The sequence below is a fragment of the Pongo pygmaeus genome, chromosome X (assembly GCF_028885625.2).
Source record: "Pongo pygmaeus isolate AG05252 chromosome X, NHGRI_mPonPyg2-v2.0_pri, whole genome shotgun sequence".
Classification (NCBI taxonomy): domain Eukaryota; kingdom Metazoa; phylum Chordata; class Mammalia; order Primates; family Hominidae; genus Pongo; species Pongo pygmaeus.
Window position 1 is genome coordinate 54,095,137 of NC_072396.2, and position 15,654 is coordinate 54,110,790.

The following is a 15,654-nucleotide window of genomic DNA, read 5'->3' on the forward strand; positions in this document are numbered from 1 at the left end:
AGTAGAGACGGGGTTTTGCCATTTTGGCCAGGCTGGTCTCGAACTCCTTATCTCAGGTGACCCACCCGCCTCAGCCTCCCAAGGTGCTGTGATTACAGGTGTGAGCCACCGCACCTGGTGTATCTCTTCCATTTTAAAGTCCCGCTGGACTCCAAGCAACTAAACTCCTGCTGCCTTGATTATATGACCCCTCTCTGCTTAACCTCAACTCCTGCTCAGCTTTAGGCTGCAATCCAAGTGCACCGACGATGGAAAGCTTTCCCTGACTCTCCAGGCTAGGTCAGGTACTTCTATGTGCATTGAGACCCCTTTCTTCATCTGTCACAAAACTAATCACTGTCTTCACCTCCCTACTAGAAGCTCAGTAACAGGGATGGAGCAATTCCTCTGCCTTCTCAGTCGTCAAAGCAGGGCCAGGCACAAGAGTGGGAACACTATAAAAAAGGGGAAAATGGCTAGCAGCCTTGGCTCCAGGACCAGGGGATCAGGTTAAAGACACACCCTTGCTTTCCTAGACCCACACTTTGGGACAAGGTCAAGGGGACAATCTGTTCAGAGGTAGCACCTCAGGGAATGAGAAAAACCACACAAGGCAAGCACCACTTGGGGTTATTTTTTCTAACTAAATTTTTATTAAATTATTTTTTTCTTTGAAGGCTGGAACCATCGAAGTCCTTAGATCAGCTTTAAGCACTGGATGGAGTAAAAACCACAAGGGACTACAAGGTGATCTGTGAACAGACTGGCAGACAGATGACAAGAGAGGGAGTGACGACAACAAAAATAGACAAACAAAAAGAATGGTCTTCTGGTGACCTAGTTAAATTATTCGCTTATTAAAATTTATTAGAAATAAACAAACATTAATGAAATAAAAAATCTAAAACTGAGCCCCAGACTCAAGACTACTAGAAAGGCTCACCAAGTATAACCCTCGGTTGGGTCAAGTGAGCTCTCTGAATGTTTTGTACAACCTGCTGCAGTTTGTTCCCCTTGAGCAAGGTGATACTTTGTCCTGGGCTGCAATCTCTAACACCATCACCATCCCCAAGTGCAGCTCCCATTCCAAAAAAAAAAACAGATGTCCCCACCCCCAATTCCTGGTGAACTGCCAATCTCTCCTGACTGCAGAAACTGACTCTGAAGGAGGAAGTTGCACCAGTGGTGGAGGCAGGTGGGCAAGCGGGTAGGGCAGGGATGGTTTCCTGGAGAATCCATTCGGATCTTTTCTCCAGATGCCTAGCATGTGCTTAAGAGTTTTTTTTTTTTTTTTTTTAAGTTTGAAAAAAACTCCATTGTGAAAAGTGAGTTATGAAGAGTGCTCTTTATTTGAAACCTCCACAACACAGACGCCAATCTTGTCTCGCATTGAATCATTAGCTGTGCACATCAACACATTCCAAGCACAAATTAAGAAATGCAAACAGAACAAAAAAATATATATATATATAATTTTTTCCCCTATCCAAAGGTTTCAAGTCTCAATGCAGCAAATCCTTCTGAACACAGAATCTGAGGAGCACACTGTTCAAACAGTTGGGACAGACAGGTCCCTGCAAAGGCTACTGCCTTTTTAAAACACATAGGGTGGGGATCATGGACGGCATGGAAAGGGGAGAGAAGGTGAGGAAACAGGCGGCGGGAAGAGAATGAGAAGAGGAACAGGTATGCGCTGGGGAAGATGGGGCAGCTGGGACACACACGGTGAGTTGGTGGATCTCATTTATTGGTTTTTGACAATTTCTTTCTGGTTCTTTTTTTAACTCCCCCCTCCCCAGGTCCAACAATGGTAAAAAAAAACCCACAGAGTTGGGCAGGGCCTTATTAGGCCAGCCCAAAGCCTTCAGAGCACTCCTGGATAGCCAATAGTAGCATGTGGCGGAGCTTCTCAAAGCTCTCATAGGCAGGCAGATCCAGCTGATTAAAACTAAGGAAAGAAGAAAGATCAGTTCGTGGTGAGGGATGACAGATAACCAAATCTGTGTGTTCCCATGGTGCCCACCAGCCCCTCCCCTCCCTAAAGAAACCAACTCCCTGCTTCTTGATGACTCCCCATCTTGTCTCAGCCCAGTCTGCCCCCCTTTATCTGGCTCCCAAACTGGCCATCAGGCACCAAAACCAAAAATCTGACCCTGTCACTCCTCCTTAAATACCCTGGCCTCACTCGCCCACAGGCTAAAGTGCAAACTTGAAGGAGGTTTTCAGAGTCACTGGTAATCGGACCTCTGCTGAGCTCTTTAGACTTCTGCTCCCTGCAACTCCTCCTTGCTCCAGTCACGCTGGCCCTGGAATACACCATGCTCTCTTGTGGTGCTGTTTACCTGCCAGTGTCTCCCCAGCCCCCACTATGTCTAGCACATCTCATCTCAAACATCACCTCCGTAGAAACACCAAATTGTGAGTTACCCAAGGTCCAGGACTCAGCCACATTTGCGTTCCCAATCTTGGGTAGGGTCCTGAAAACATCAAGTATGCAAGCTCAATCTAAGCGCGGAAAAGGAGAAACAAACCCTTCCTTTTACCATGTGTGAGCTGAAGGCAGGCGATCTGTGGACCTGTCATCTCGATGGATCTGAAACTTCTGAATGCCATTCATGCCTTCGAGGGCAGCAAAGCCTTGCAGGGGTACCTTGGAAGTACCCGTGACAAACTGGAGGAACTTGGCACGGTCAGCTTGGTCGAAAGAACGCAATGCTCTCCAGAACCACTGGATCTGTAGGAAGGGACCCATGAAGCCAGTGTTAGGTAGAAAGCTCCTAGAAGCAGGGTGGGGGGGGATGGAATCTAGGAAACAGGACTGGACTTGGTATCTGAGGCAAGTCCCTTCTGTGGGATGAACTTTAGTTCCTTTCATTCATAAGATGGCCAAGAGAAGTCTGCTATGCTCCAGGAGAACAAAAAGTTAGATATAGGTAGACTGTCTTCTACATGCAACTTCCTCTAAGAGTACTACTGGTTTATTTGGTATCACACAAACTAGTGTTGCCTAGGTTAAGAGGACCATATGAGGAGGGATGCCAGCAGCAGCTCACCTGAATAGAGTTGGACTGGTACTTGTGGTATTCAGTGTTGGATTTCAGATCATCGATGTCAATGGTGGGCAGTCCTGATATAAGCAGCTCTAACTCCTGCTCAGTGAAGATGGAAATGAGGCGCTTTGGAATGATCTCATAGAAGCCTTCTAAGAAAGCCGCCAACTGCTTGCGGATGGCTCCTGGTGAGATAACCAAAAAGCCAAATGACTTCTAAACTCACACAACCGTAGAGGTCAGAGATCCCCCATCTGGCTTCCATCTACCACTGTTAGCTGGGACTACAGGCATGCACCATCACGACTGGTTAATTCTGCCCAGGCTAGTCTCAACCCCCTGGGCTCAAGCTATCCTCCTGCCTCAGCCTCCCAAAGTGCTAGGATTACAAGTGTGAGCCACTGTGCCCAGTGAAGTTGTTTTTTGTTTTTTTTTTTTTGAGATGGAGTCTCACTCTCTTGCCTAGGCTAGGGTAGAGTGGTGCGATCTCAGCTCACTGCAAACTCCACCTCCCGGGTTCAAGCAATTCTTCTGCCTCAGCCTCCCGAGTAGCTGGGACTACAGGCGCACGCTGCCACACTTGGCTAATTTTTTATTTTAGTAGAGATGGGGTTTCACCATGTTGGCCAGGCTGGTCTCAAACTCCTGACCTCAACTGATCCGCCCACCTCGGCCTCCAAAAGTGCTGGCATTATAGGCGTGAGCCACCGTGCCCAAAGTTAAGTATTTTTGATCAAGTGTTTTGTCTTTTGTGCAAAGCATTTGTGGCTCTGTCATAGTGGAGGAAAACAAAACATGCCTATCAAATGAATGAAGTTCGACCTCGTCTCACATTGAGCAACTAGAGGTCTAGGAACATTTCCCCTACCTGTCATTCTCATCTGGCATACCAGGTGTACATACTCCTTCTTATTCTCCTCTGTTACCAAGATGTTGGCCCCATTGGGTTTGAGGTCACGAACTTCACAAACTCCAAACTCTTGGACCTAGAACAACCAAAACACCAATCTTACATATCCTAGACTTCGTCTAGGATGGGATTAGATACCTAGGAACACACCCTAAACCCCTGGGCAGAGAGATGAAGCAAGTCCACACAAAACAGTGACTTTTCCTACTACTCACAGCTCGCAACTCCCCTTATAGGGAAAGGCTTTGGGTAGGAAAGAGGAAAATACTCTTTGGCTCTAAGACCCACAAAGAAGGCAGAAGAGAGTAAGGCAACTATCAGTGGTAAAAGAGAAAAGGGAATGGCTCACATATGTAATGGAATGTAATCTCTTAGGAAAAGAATTTAGGAGAAGAGTAACCTTAATTACCTTCACTTGCCCCCACTTACATTTGTACAATTTTTCTATAAAGACCTACCATTGGGAATGAAGAATTATGTACTGGAGCATTTTTTTTTTTTTATATAAAGGTGAAACTAGGAAACGGCCTGCAAATTCTGGTTTTCCTGTTTGTGATGTCACTCACAAACACCTGCTGCAGCTTTAAGAAGTCAAGATGCTTCCTTAGAACTATGAGAAGGTCACGCAGTGCTAGTTCTAAGGTGAACCTGGAATGGATCTTCCAGACTGGCTGGGATGTGCTGTGATTAGGATTTCCTGACCTACCTCAGTGCTGAAGGTGAGGTCATAGCCTAGTGTGGAGACATCATTTTCCAGCAGATAAACCAGACCTTGGTAGAAGTGGTAATCTTCACTCTCCATATCTGTGTATCTAGAAAAACACAATTATACAGGGTCATGGTTTGCGAGTGGGGGGGAAGAAGGAGCTCAAGGATGGGACACAAAAAGACCAGACCCCCAGGACTGAGGACAGTCCCAGGACTATGCCTCATCCTCACCTGACTGACTTGCCCAAGATGTGTTTGTAAAAGGATCGAGTAAAGTAGCACTCCAGAAGACGGTTGTCATATACAGCTTTGGCCACAATGCGTCCGACAAACTTGAAGTAGCTGAGGTGGTTGGGGTTGCAGTGGGAAGATGGATTGATGGTGTAGGTGACTCGATCACCAGGTGAGGTACGGAACAAGGCATACATAGGGTTAAACATCTCTCGAGAGATGATCATATACCACTCCCGCAGGAGCCCGCCAGCATCCTGCCCTTCTTCTCCTTCAAATACTATATACCTGCATAAGAAAGCAGAAGCAGAAAAGGGCTGTGCAGAAAACCCAGGATACATCCAGTCATTTGTGTGAGTGCGAGACTGTGAGGCAGTGTCTGGGGAGTGCAGTGTCAGATGAAGAGGTAAACAGAGAGTGCCAGGACAGCCCAGAAGTGGGGTGGAGATCTGGGACCCAACATAAGCACCACGGACAGAGGAGATGTCCCAAAATAGCCAAGGTTAACAGATATTCCAGAAAACACCAATAGGAAAGGTATCAGAGAAATAAATGAGGCCTTGCTTAGGTGAAGTGGGGAGGGGAGAAAAGTGGTATTAGAGAGGGATAAGCCCAGAGTCCAAATTCTCTAAAGGTATTTGGTGGTAGAAGAACATGGCATACAGTCTGTCTAGGGAGACTCCCTGACTTCTTGTGATTACACAGATGGAGAGCCCACACCGCAAGAGATGGAGAGGAATCATTAAACAACTCCAATAGGTCTTTCATCTCATCAGCTCCTACGCTCAGTATTACAAACTGCTGATCTCTAGGTGGCTTCAGAATCACCACTGAGCAGTTACCAGTTTGGTGGAGGCCACTCATACATGGGCATTCCTAGTATAGCAATGTTAAAGCTCTCATTGCAAAGCCAGCAGGTATATCCTTATAAACACCAAAGACTTTCCTGTCTGTCTGGGAATTGCTGGGTAGCTTAGCTAAAGGGCCAGCCAGCAGGGCAGGCCCAGAAGATAGGAGACAACTCAGTAAGATTATCTAAAACCAGATTCCTATGGGGAATTCCTATTAGGGAGGGTAGCACCTCCCTAAATTTGAGGCTAGAGCAAGCCATCACTACTGTGCAGGAGGCCCCACCTCCCACCCGCCATCTTTTCTCTGTTCCTGGGCCCTTACAATCGATTCTTCATTTCTTCGGGGGATTTGCGATGCAGCTCACGATAGGAGTCTTCAAACACATGGTCACGACGGACATGCACAGCCATGTCTTCTTTCCGGAGCCCCTCATCTAAACGCTCCAGCTCTTGGCGGAAATATCTTGGGAGGTAGAAAAGGAAGGAAGATAGGATTAAGGGTGGCAGAACAAATTTGTTTGTATGATTAGGAAGAAGACCCACAATGATGCTCCTTCTATCCTCCAAACACTTTGATCTCTGCTCCACACCTATTTGGGAAATACCCAGTAGTTGGGAGAGGTAGATCACTCATTACCAACTCTAAATTTTTCTTACCTCCACTGAGTAAGGGCCCACAAAGATTGTGACATATGATTTCTGCCACACGCAGGTAAGCATGTATACATGCACGAGGAGAAGGAGAGGCATAGGGATGACTCCAGGACTGTTGTGGAAGCCCCTGGAACCCTGCTGTGTGTGTACTATGGCCACCTGTGCCTCCTGTACTACCCCCAACAGATGGAACACAACTTTAGAAATCGTGTGGTTCAAAAATCATGTGACTCTGTTTTGCTGATGAAAAATGCAGATGGGGTGGAGAAGCCCAAGAGTATTTAGGTATGATGGCCATCAATGGTACAGCTGTCTCTTCCCTCCCCACCACCACCATTCCTAGTGCTGCCACCAAAGGAAACTTGTGGCCTCAAGTGTAACTTCAGAGGCGAGTTACCATTTGGGGAGTTCTCACCACCCCTCTACCCTCCAATATCCAGGACACATACTTGCGCTTGACATCAAAGTCGAGGACACGAATGTAGTCTACCAGGACAGCAAAAGGCCCATCAGCAAGGTGGGTTGTGGACTGCCGTAGGATCTGGTTTAACACAGTGCGGTGAGTCTCTGAGGGAAGAAGTGACAGCAGGAATTAAGCACATCATGGGCCCCAGAAGCTGTAAGACAGCCAACCAGCTAGCAACTCTCCCTTCCTCTTCCTTATTTCAGGGCTCTAAAAGGACTAGTCAAAACCAAGGGCCAACCCTTGAGATGTGAACGTGAATCTGAGCATTTCTATTCTAAATCTGAGTATCCTGAGGCCATGGGAAACCATGCAGGGTTTACGTGCACGGGTGTGTATACGTGTACACACACACACACATACACACACACACACATACACACACACTCTCTCTCTCTCGAATCAGCTAAGGATTAACTGTATGAAACAATCCTGTTTAAAATGAAGCCTTCTACACCTGGCAGCCTAAAAGTTCCCTGTACCTGCAAAGCGAAGGAACTTCTGTGTGTCAGGGGGCAGGCTTGAGGAGATGTGCATAGATGAGGGCTCCCGGGAGAAGAATGGGTCAAGGGAGGAAGGCGTGGCTGGGGTTAAGGGGGCAGGGGAGAGTGGAGGAGGCTCGTCCTTGATGTGTGCCAGCTGGCTCTCACGGGTGTCTCGGACAGGAGGCTTGCTCTCCCGCTCTGTGGCATGGACCAGAAAGAAGGCCTCGACAGCAGGCTGTAGCACTAGGGGTAGGAATGATGGAGAAGTAACATTTTACTCTGCAAACTTCAACATGCAAACCTCTTTGCCATCATAAACAAATTATAAAAATAAATAAGGAAGAAGAAATAATGAAAACTAGGCTAGGTGTGGTGGCTCACACCTATGATCCCAGCACTTTGGGAGGCCAAGGTGGGAAAATTGCTTGAGCCCAGCAGTTTGAGATCAGCCTAGGCAACATAGTGAGACGTCATTTCTGATTCAAAAAAAAAAAAGAAAAGAAAAGTAGAAACAATGAGAACTTGTAGGGAACTATGATGGTAGAATCAAGTCACAGAGGAACTGCCTTGAAGCCAAAGAAAAAATGGGATAGCTAACCAGTTATAAAGATTCCCCTTGTCTACAAAGTGAAAGACAACCAACTATTAAAAGAGAAGGTCAATCTTTTTTATACTGAGGTGAGAGAAAAAAACACTTCTCTTTTGAATTCTCATTACAGAGACACTGAGGGAGAGGAGTAACCCTGGAAGGAAGAAAAACAAGCTGGCAGGAAGGGCCCCAGAGCAGACCAGTGGGTTGGGACATGGGCCTTTAGGCCACAACTCACCTAGCACCGCATGCTGGTCATGGGATTCCTCTAGTTCCTTTAGACACTCCCCAAGCATGTCCCACAGCTCGTCCAAACTCAGCTGCTCGCTGAGCAGGGGTAACTCAGGTGGTCTTTCTTCCTTTTCCTTCTCCCCCTGTGGGGTTCCATCGGAGGCTGGAGGGCACACAGAAGAGTCAGAAAGTCTTCAAAATTTCCCTTCTGCTTAGATCTTTCTAGACCAAACGCACCAACTAATATACAGAACAAGTAGAGGGGACCATTGGCCACTGAGTGGTACTCACCGAGCAACATCTGAAACAAGGTCTAGGACCTGCACTGGATGGCATTTACATTAAACAGAATAAATAAAATAATGAATCTGGTTCCTCAGTTGTACTAGCCACATTTAAGGTGCTCAAAAGCCACAGGTGCTACTGCAGATCCAGACAGTGCTAGTCTAGTCACCACCTCACTAGTTTCAAGAGAATCTCTGGATTACCTCAGGGTAATGTAACAATAGTGGAGCTTTGGATGGTTGCCTTCCAGTTTACACAGGACGTTTTAGGACACTATCGTCATTGAATTCTGAGAGCTGGCCTTGGAAAGTAGGCTGTCTTTTCCTCATTTTGGTTTCCGAGGAAGACAGCACCAGGACATCAAACTAAATCTTTCTAACCTTAAGTCTAATGCCCTTTTTTTTTTTTTTTCTGAGACAGTCTCGTTCTGTCGCCCAACCTCCGCCTCCCAGGTTCAAGCAATTCTCCAGCCTCAGCCTCCTGAGTAGCTGGAATTACAGGTGCCCGCCACCATGCCCGGCTAATTTTTGTATTTTTAGTAGAGACTTGGTTTCACCATGTTGGTCAGGCTGGTCTTGAACTCCTGACCTCGTGATCCACCTGCCTTGGCCTCCCAAAGTGCTGGGATTAGAGGCATGAGCCACCACGCCCGGCCGTCTAATGCCTTCTGAATTAGTCATCATGTCCTGGGGCAGTTTAAAACCCTGAGAAGCCATGGTATGACAGATGGAACCCCATGGCTGGCACTTTTCCTGATACTCACTGGGGGCTTATTCTAACCTCTGCTCAGTAGCTAAGCAGCAAGACACAGCCCCATCTTCTGGGTGGGGAGTAAGTGACTCTTTTCTCATCAACCCCCGACCCCTACACACCTGCCCTGCTTAGGTTTCTTCCTGACCTTTGCTGTTCATCCTTTACCCAAATCCTGACTATTCTTCAAGGTTCTGACAGCCTTAGGTTTGAATCCTGGCTCCGGTACTTGCAAATCATATGACCTTAGGTAAAAGAAGGTGAATACAGAACACGGGAATAATATCTATCTCTCCAAATCCCGATGAAAAGTAGGATAACAATGGCCGTCCTACAAGAATACTATTCCATGGGAATGTGTTACGAGGGTGCCAAAACGTATTCTATGTATGACTGACTTTGAGAAATGCTGCTAACAATAGCATTCATCGTGTGCTTCTCTAACCACTATACATGTGTTAACTCATTTAATCCTAACAACTGAACATTCCTATTTTAAACAAGGAAACCTAACAAAGAGGTTTGCCTCAGGTCCCAGAAGCATTAAATGGGGGAGCCAAGATTTAAAACACGGGAGACTAAGGCTGGTCGGCCGTGGCTCATGCCTGTAATCCCAGCACTTTGGGAGGCCGAGGCAGGTGGATCACCTGAGGTCAGGAGTTTGAAACCAGCCTGGCCAATATGGCGAAACCCTGTCTCTACTAAAAATACAAAAAAAAATTAGCCAGGCATGGTGGCAGGTGCCTGTAATCCCAGCTACTTGGGAGGCTGACGCAGGAGAATCACTTGAACCCAGGAGGCGGAGGTTGCAGTGAGCCGAGATTACACCACTGCACTCCACCCTGGGCGACAGAGTCAGACTCTGTCTCAAAAAACAAAAAAGAAAGAAATAAAACATGGGAGACTGAAGTGAGAGGATGGCTTGAGGCCAGGAGTTCAAGACCAGCCTGGGCAACATAGTGAGACTCCATTTCTACAAAGACAAAAAAAATTGGCTGGGCATGGTGGCCTGTTCCTTACAGTCCCAGCTACTCAGATAGCCAAGGCAGGAGGATCGATTGAGCTCAGAAGTTTGAGGTTGCAGTGAGCTATGACTATGTTACTGCATCTTAGCTTAGGTGACGGAGAAAGACCCTGCCTCAATAATAAAACAAAAGATTTAAAACACATGCTGGGCTGGGTGCGGTGGCTCACGCCTGTAATTCTAACAATCTGAGAGGCCAAGGCAGGTGGATCACCTGAGGTCAGGAGTTCAAGACCAGCCTGGCCAACATGGTGAAACTCGTCTCTACTAAAAAAAATACAAAAACTAGCCAGGTGTGGTGGCAGGCGCCTGTAATCCCAGCTACTCGGGAGGCTGAGACAGGAGAATTGCTTGAACCCAGGAGGCAGAGGTTGCAGTGAGCAGACATCGTGCCACTGCATTCCAGCCTGACGACAGAGGGAGACTGTCTCAAAAACCACCACCACAACAAGAGAAAACCCCACAAAAACATGCTGTCTGAATGCATAATATCCCACCATTTTCTTTCCTTTACTACAGGAAAGAAAAGTGTGCCTTGGTTGTCAAACACCTGTCATCATTTACAGAAACCAGGGTTTACTGGAACAAATGGGAAAACACTGGGCTTATATATGCTGGGAGCAGGGGATTCAGCAGACATTCCGGAAGACTGGCTATCCCTTTTGCTCGGCTGGAAACAGGAAGTAGTACTGACCAATGGATTGAGTATCTTGAGCACTGGGAGATGGCTGGTCCACATCCATGGGTGATTCCTCCCTCCGGACAGACGCCTCTGACTGGCTAGACTCCGACTGGATAAAAGGGAGACAAAAATCACATGAGGGTGCAACTCTGCTTTCCTTGGAGACAGGCTAGAGGTTGGCCCTTCCACTTCTCATACATTGAGCTTACAAAGAAGCTTCCCATATTTGGGTGGGGAAAACTGTAGCTATCCAGGACAAAAGGATGCCTTTCCCAACTCTTCTGCTTTTCTCCACTGTGTTTTGCCAAGCTTTTCCCAACAGCTCCTTGGATGCCTACATTTCCTACAGTCTACAATCCAGATCTGTGACCAGTCAGAACTAGCCTCCTGTATATAGACTTCAAGTCTTCTTCTGTTGTGTGTGTGTGTGTGTGTGTGTGTGTGTGTGTGTGTGTGTATAAAAAATTCAGATGGGTGGAAGGTAGGTCTGCTCTTTGTTTCTGTTTGCTCACAAAAGGGGAAATAATAGGAGAATTAGAGCAACCTCTCATGAGTGGGATTATTTAAAAAGCCGACATCTTTTCGGGTAATGGGAAAGAGACTCGGCAGAAAAAATACTCCAGAATAACAGCTTTATTTTCCCTTTCTACCTTCCTGGAGTCACTGCCCCTAAGTTCAAGGCTTTCCCTTGCCTACTCAATAAAACCATACTGTATAATAGTAATTATATGCAAAGAAATATCAGGTCTTAGGATACCTTTCTTGGATCTTGGAAAGGTAACTTACATGTTGCAAGGACAGGAAAACAATGAGGGAGTGCCACAGCATACACATGTGATGCCAGGCTTTTACTGCAGCCACTCAATGCCGGGACCCCAACACTGAGCTGGCTACTTAAGTACCTGAAGGTTTCCTCCTAAAAGTGCCTGAGTGCCTAGGTGCCACGGGATTATGGAGAATAAAGGCAGAGGGCAGGGTGGAGGGAGCAGCCACAGACAGAAGTGGCTGTGTGGGATATGTACCAAGCTTGGGGGACTTTCAGTGGTAGGATTCCTGAGATGTTTCTGATGTACCTGCATTGTTCCATGGGACTGAAAAAAAACTTCACCCCATATCCCCTCAGAACCCAGACAACACTTAGCATCAGGCAGTTTGCAAAAGCGCCACTGTTGACTGGATAGCTGGGAGTGGGGTATGATGGCCAAGCTTTAAATCAAATCAAACCAACAAACCAATCAACAAACAGGAAAACACCAACAGAAAGTAACCCTTTTGTCCAGAAGCATTCATATAGCAAACTTAATGCAAAAGCATACAAGGTAAAGGCAATGAAACCCCACTGATGACATGGTGGGGGGATGAGTGGAGAGACAAATGAATGAGGGGCCACAGGCATCATGCTAACCGTTGCTGCTTGTTGCTGTCTCCGCGCCCTTTGACCCTCACGTACCATTTGTATAATGGCATCAGCCTCAGCCTCCAGCTGCCGAACAGCTGCCTGGATGCTGCTAGCTGAGCCTAAACCGGAGGAACCTGGGAGAAAGAGAAAGAGGAAGGCAAGATATAAAATATAGGAAGAGGGAAAGCCCAATATTCTCTCTCCTATCTCCTGGGCTGCCACAGGGCATCTTGCTGAGGTCTTTTGAGCTTTAGCTCAGGAAGCTTCAGAGTGCTCATCATCAGGCGCTAAGATTTACCATTACAGATAAGGGCAGGGGGCATGATGCTAGACGGATGGTTTTGTGCGAGAGGGTTCTGTGGGACAGGAGGAAAGAGGTAGGGAAAATGATTTGTCAAGCCACGGCTTAGTTAGAAATGACCAAGGAAGCAGAAAGGAGATGCACCTAGTGAGTTGTCTTGTTCAGCAAAAGGCTGGCCCCCAACTTCCCTGCCAGATTTCCACTCCCCCTTAATTCCCACTCCCCCTAATGAATTTCCTACGCAGATAGCTTGAATGAGATGTAGAATGCAGCCATCAACATTCTGAAAAAAGGATAATCATTTTCCTTTTGGAAAGGTCAAACAGGAAGGAGACAGGCCGTTAAGTCCTGCACCTCCAAGGAATCTGGCTTTACCGCCACCAACCCTTCCCCTCAACTGGACACTCTAGTTCCATACCTAGCCTGCCTGTCTGCTTGGCTTTCTTGTTAGCCCGGCGCGTGTCGTCCCGGAGCTGGATGATGACCTGTAGTACCCTCAAGAAGAACTTCTGGGTAGATGTCTTGGATGTCAACATGGACATAGAAGGCAGCTGGAGCTCCCGGCCACCCAAAGGTCGCTTCTGAGATGCCACAATTACCACATTCTCAGCCATGTCAAACCTGGATAGTGTAGAGGTGGCTTGCGTATATTGACAGCATCAAAGTATAAACACCCAAAGCAAGCAAGGCTTCCTGGTGTCAACCAGAGGGTTAAGGAAACTCAGAAGGAAATCTTCCAAGTAGGAAGTAGAAAAAAATGGGTCAAGTGTGTATAGGAAAGATACGAAAATCACCCAGAGAAATAAAAAAGACCAGGAAACCAGCAAGAGCCATCTTCCAGAATATCCCAGATTCAAGCCCCCAGCCAAAGGGTGGCTACCACCCACCTGCTCTGCATTTTGCCCTTCAGCTTGGTGGTCTGTGGCTGCTCCTCAGGCAGGCCATCAGGAGAGAGGGTTTCACATTGGGCTCGCCGCTGCTGCTCGAGGTTGTATTCCCGCAGCTCGGCCAGCAGGGTACCTGAGCAGGCAGAGGAGTCAGCAAGTGTTCAGAGACTCCCCTGTTAAAGTGGCTAAAAGCCAAATCTCTCTAAGACACCTGCTTAGGCCACTCTTCATTGCTCAGCTGCAGAGAACCTAGAGTGAGCTGGAATCATGCTCTGTTCAGCTTATTATGCGCGTCCACGGACCGTCACCTGGGACTACCAATTTACCTATGGCCACAGGGATCTGCTAAATCTGCACGAAATGAGTTTCATGTAGAAGAGAAACAGTATCTCCTCTGGAGCTAAACAGACCATGGTTGAAATCCCATATCTCTCTCAAAATTACTGAGGTTCTGTGGTGGTTTCAGGCAAATTTCTTGACCCCTTGCCCAATTTGCTAACCAATATTAATACTGGGATGGGAATATTACTGCCTAACCTCACAAGGTTGCTGTGAGAATTAAGAGATAATTATATGGTAGAGTGCCTAGACAGTGCCTGGACCATAGGTGTGGAATAGATGGTGGCAGCCAAGAGAGAAAGGTCAGAGGCCAAATTCTTTCTGGAAGAACGTTGTAATTTTCATGCAGCAAAGAACACCCTGAGTTATACAGGCCAACCAACTCTCCTATCACCCCAGACTTAGGGACATGGGGGTGAAGGAGGGAGAGAACTAAGTATGTAGCCAAGATCTAGGGAGACTCATGATTGGGATGAGGGTGGGACAGGGTAGACAGACTCTATGTTGAAAGAAAACCTGGCTGTACTCCTTGGTCCAATCACTTTATCACCCTGGGTTTTGGCTTTCTTCTCAGTAAAACAGGGAGGAAGATGACAAAACTAGGTAATTTGTAACTGTTCTTAGAATTTTTGTACCCTCAAAATTACACAAAAGCAGAGAGTACTATTCTGATGCTATAATTTCTGAGGCCGAATGCAGTGTAGGCATATACTTTGAAGGGGTGAAGCTGCCTCAACTGTCTTATCATGGGGCTCTTACGAGTGCCCAGCATGGAGAAGAAAGGAGGCACTGCTGTTCCCATGTGTTCTCTTTTCCCTTCATTAAGCACCACTGTGTGCCGGGCAGCAGGGAAGAGGAGACAAACCCAGCCTTACTTTCAAACAACTGAGCAGAGGAAAACAGATAACCCAGGGTAATCTGTGTTATGACAGAGGGAGCATGGAGGCTGTGTTATAGGGACATGGAGGTATCTGATTCAGCTTGGGGATTCAGGAAATGATTCCAGAAAGAGGAAGCACCTAAGTGGAAACCTTCAGAAAGAGAAAATGCTTTACTCCTGCTATTACCTATTTGTTTACAAAGGGTATAACCCAGATGGCGGGCTCCATTCAGTAGCAGCTTGAGAACAGTGTCCCGGGTCCCAGAGTCCCCCCGGGAGAGCTGCAGTAGTACGTTGGCTGCATCCTCTAAGCCTTCCTCAGAACAAGAGTGGGATGTCAACACCTGAGAAAAAGAAGACAGGAGTAAGCCCCAGCCTGAGAACAAAATCATTATCTACCCTGTTTATCCTTTCTCCCCAAGTCTTAGCAGATCAGAAGAGCTTGGACTCACCTCTACAGACAGCTGTAGCTGGTTTTCAGTGAGGCCAGAGGACACCATCTTAAAGTCTGTACTGCTGCTGCCCCCATCACCCACCTTCGCTGGAGATTTGCTGCCCTTAGTAGTGGCAGAAACTTTGAGGAAACAGACAGAACACTGTAAGCCTCTCTGAAACTCACAAGCCAGGCACTAAGTGACAAAATTAAGGAATCGCTGAATTGCCCAGGGCTTCAAAATGGGAAAGTACTGAAAAAGAAAACCCACCCAACAAAGGCAAATCTAAATGACTTGGGATGATAAAGCCTTTTCATTTTTTATTAGAGACACGGTCTCGCTCTGTTGCCCAAGCTAGAATGCAGTGGCGCAATCACGTCTCACCATAAACTCAAAGAGGACTCTTATGACTGTAACTTCTAAGCTGATCAAGAACCCCAGGCATTTCTTCCAACTATTCCCCCACCATCATGGCCCCCTCTATTCTTTAAAACCTACTTCTTCAGATAATTCTTACTAATC

At 47.0% G+C, this 15,654-nt stretch overlaps 1 protein-coding gene across 26 annotated transcripts in view; it reads right to left on the reverse strand.

Moving 5' to 3' along the window:
* Nucleotides 1–1,309: 1,309 nt before the first annotated feature.
* Nucleotides 1,310–15,654, reverse strand: part of HUWE1 (HECT, UBA and WWE domain containing E3 ubiquitin protein ligase 1) — a 150,822-nt gene continuing 136,477 nt past the window's right edge. For 24 of the 26 annotated variants that reach the window (XM_054472398.2, XM_054472385.2, XM_063660059.1 and 21 more), the window contains 16 exons: nucleotides 15,151–15,272; nucleotides 14,886–15,042; nucleotides 13,480–13,612; nucleotides 13,011–13,213; nucleotides 12,298–12,425; nucleotides 10,905–11,001; nucleotides 8,159–8,314; nucleotides 7,329–7,574; nucleotides 6,833–6,950; nucleotides 6,052–6,192; nucleotides 4,879–5,166; nucleotides 4,646–4,751; nucleotides 3,898–4,015; nucleotides 3,033–3,214; nucleotides 2,523–2,713; nucleotides 1,310–1,927 (listed from right to left, as the gene is read on the reverse strand). In XM_054472398.2, the coding sequence (XP_054328373.1) occupies nucleotides 1,825–1,927; nucleotides 2,523–2,713; nucleotides 3,033–3,214; nucleotides 3,898–4,015; nucleotides 4,646–4,751; nucleotides 4,879–5,166; nucleotides 6,052–6,192; nucleotides 6,833–6,950; nucleotides 7,329–7,574; nucleotides 8,159–8,314; nucleotides 10,905–11,001; nucleotides 12,298–12,425; nucleotides 13,011–13,213; nucleotides 13,480–13,612; nucleotides 14,886–15,042; nucleotides 15,151–15,272 (2,489 nt within the window). In that variant the 3' untranslated portion in view covers nucleotides 1,310–1,824. The remainder of the gene's footprint in view (nucleotides 1,928–2,522; nucleotides 2,714–3,032; nucleotides 3,215–3,897; nucleotides 4,016–4,645; nucleotides 4,752–4,878; nucleotides 5,167–6,051; nucleotides 6,193–6,832; nucleotides 6,951–7,328; nucleotides 7,575–8,158; nucleotides 8,315–10,904; nucleotides 11,002–12,297; nucleotides 12,426–13,010; nucleotides 13,214–13,479; nucleotides 13,613–14,885; nucleotides 15,043–15,150; nucleotides 15,273–15,654) is intronic. The other 2 variants (XM_063660057.1, XM_063660055.1) reach the window with 1 other exon arrangement.